We start from the raw sequence: 2,183 nt of genomic DNA, 5'->3' as shown, positions 1-2,183 counted from the left end.
ACACTACTACTACTACTACTTAACTTATTACTTTACTTTACTTTACTTACTTACTATATATTATTTGTTNTATTATTATATATATATATATATATATATATATATATATATATATATATACGTATCAATCGATGTCGACACACAAAACACACAAAGAGAATATCCCCAAATTACAATCATTACTAAAACATTAAAAAGTAAAGAAGAATATTTATTTCAATTTCGTTTATGTTTCTAATAGAACTGTTAAACAACGAGAAATTATTAAGTTAATTTTCAAATTAAAAATTAAATTTGTAAGAATGAAACATAGAAATCTTATTTTTCATTTATCTTTACAATAGTATTTTCCTACTGTGATAATTATTAAAATAAAACATACATATATACAAAGATATTAAATGTAGAAAACAAAAAAGCATTGAATCAAATTTTAAAGAAAAATGAGTAAAATAATAAGTTCTGACTTAATAAAAAAATTATATTAATTAAAATAAAAAAATATAAAAATAGAGTTCTAGGACATCCTGTATGCATATGTTATAAAGAGATAGTCAATGCCAAAGATCTCAAAGTAGTTCTATTTTCATCACATTAATTATACTTACACAGAATTAAAGAGATAGGCACGACCTTGACTGCCTTGGAAGGACTGAAAGTGCAAAATAGACAAAAATTTATATCGTCAATGTACAATAAAAAGAGGCATTGAGTTATGTTTCTATTATTAATTGTTATGGAACTATTTACGTTCCCGTTCGGGGCGTAAAGTTTTGTATGTCTATGTTATAATAGATTCTTTTGAAATTAGCATTATTTATCAAAATATAATCGATAGTAATAGTCACGTTAAAATATTTCGATCTTACAATCCCATACCACTCGAATTTCATAATAGGTAAATTAAAACGGAAAAAACTAATTAAAAGAAATCTTTTAAAATAGTCCCATAATAACTATTTGATTATTTACTATAGATATATTAGATTATAACGTTATAAAGATAAAAAATCATAAGATCTTATCTTGTATCAAACTTCAAAATATATTCGTTAATATATATTAGCTAAATCCATTGAAAAGTTCAAAAGTTTCTTCAATGTTCATATGATCGTATTCGCGATGATTAGGAATCTTCAGTCAAAAAAGAACACAAAAAAAAGATTTAGCCGTAGAAACTCGATCGAGGTCTGGCTTACCTTAGAGATGAGTTCGTCGTGATTGGCGAGATGAGCACGGCAGTGAATGCACGAGTAAGTGCGGTGACAGGAAGGTAGATACGCTTGAAAAGTTTTCACCATGATGGCGTGTCCAAGCGAGCGAAAACACACTTCGCCCTTGCTGCTATTCTCCTCGTGTCAAATGAAGAATATAGATCTCTTTCTTCGCCAAGAGATTTACGAGACTTTTCTTTATTTTTTACCTAGACGACACGAGACTGAATTTCTCCAAAACGCGGGGTGGTGGTGCGATAGTAGCCCCGTTCACCACCGCTTCGTGCTCCGATCAGCTGTTGAGCTGGTTCAGACAGCGCCGGTTCGGGGACACCTGTAAAGCAAGAAGATTACGATAAAGGCTAAAAAAAATGCTACGCATCGTCGATTTTCATTTCGTATCGATTCTCGTTGTAACGGGATCACGCGAGATAATTATTTTATTTTTCTTTCGCGTACACAGGCCAGTTAACCGCGCGTAAACGAGAAAGAAAAAGTCTCTTTTACGTATATGTATCATAAAGAAATTGTACCGCAAAATTTGTGACGTACACTTAATTATATTTATATATAATTATATATTTAATTATATGTCAAATGCGAGTATTATGAATATAAGTCTAATAAAATGTTATTCATATCGTAAAGTGAGTAAGTATTTACAGTAATGATTTGACATTGATTCACTGTGGAAGCACTGTTATAACACACTGCAATACTCGCGTTTCGTGTCGACAGCATATCGATCGCATCTCGTCAATTGCGCGATGAATTTGTTAGTGCTCGTCTCTAAATTGCATTAACGATGATACCTAAATTGAAATAATTAAAATACAAAAAATTAATATAGCGCGGATAATCACGGTCGTTTTATACATACAGAACATTTCGTTTGCAAAATTTATTTTAAATCAATAAGTATTATTAACAAATATATATATATATATATATATATATATATATATATAT

The 2,183-nt window shown here is 29.5% G+C and overlaps 1 protein-coding gene across 1 annotated transcript in view; it reads right to left on the bottom strand.

Moving 5' to 3' along the window:
- LOC105617592 (protein yippee-like 1) overlaps window positions 1–1,301 on the bottom strand; it is a 4,544-nt gene extending 3,243 nt beyond the window's left edge. Inside the window, exons 1-2 of the mRNA XM_012199149.1 lie at window positions 1,200–1,301; window positions 609–652 (exon numbers count right to left, since the gene is read on the bottom strand). Coding sequence (XP_012054539.1) covers window positions 609–652; window positions 1,200–1,301 — 146 coding nt within the window. The remainder of the gene's footprint in view (window positions 1–608; window positions 653–1,199) is intronic.
- Between the last annotated feature and the right edge of the window lie 882 nt (window positions 1,302–2,183).

Source organism: Atta cephalotes (assembly GCF_000143395.1).
Source record: "Atta cephalotes unplaced genomic scaffold scaffold00013, whole genome shotgun sequence".
Classification (NCBI taxonomy): domain Eukaryota; kingdom Metazoa; phylum Arthropoda; class Insecta; order Hymenoptera; family Formicidae; genus Atta; species Atta cephalotes.
This window is presented reverse-complemented; position numbering and strand designations above follow the sequence as displayed.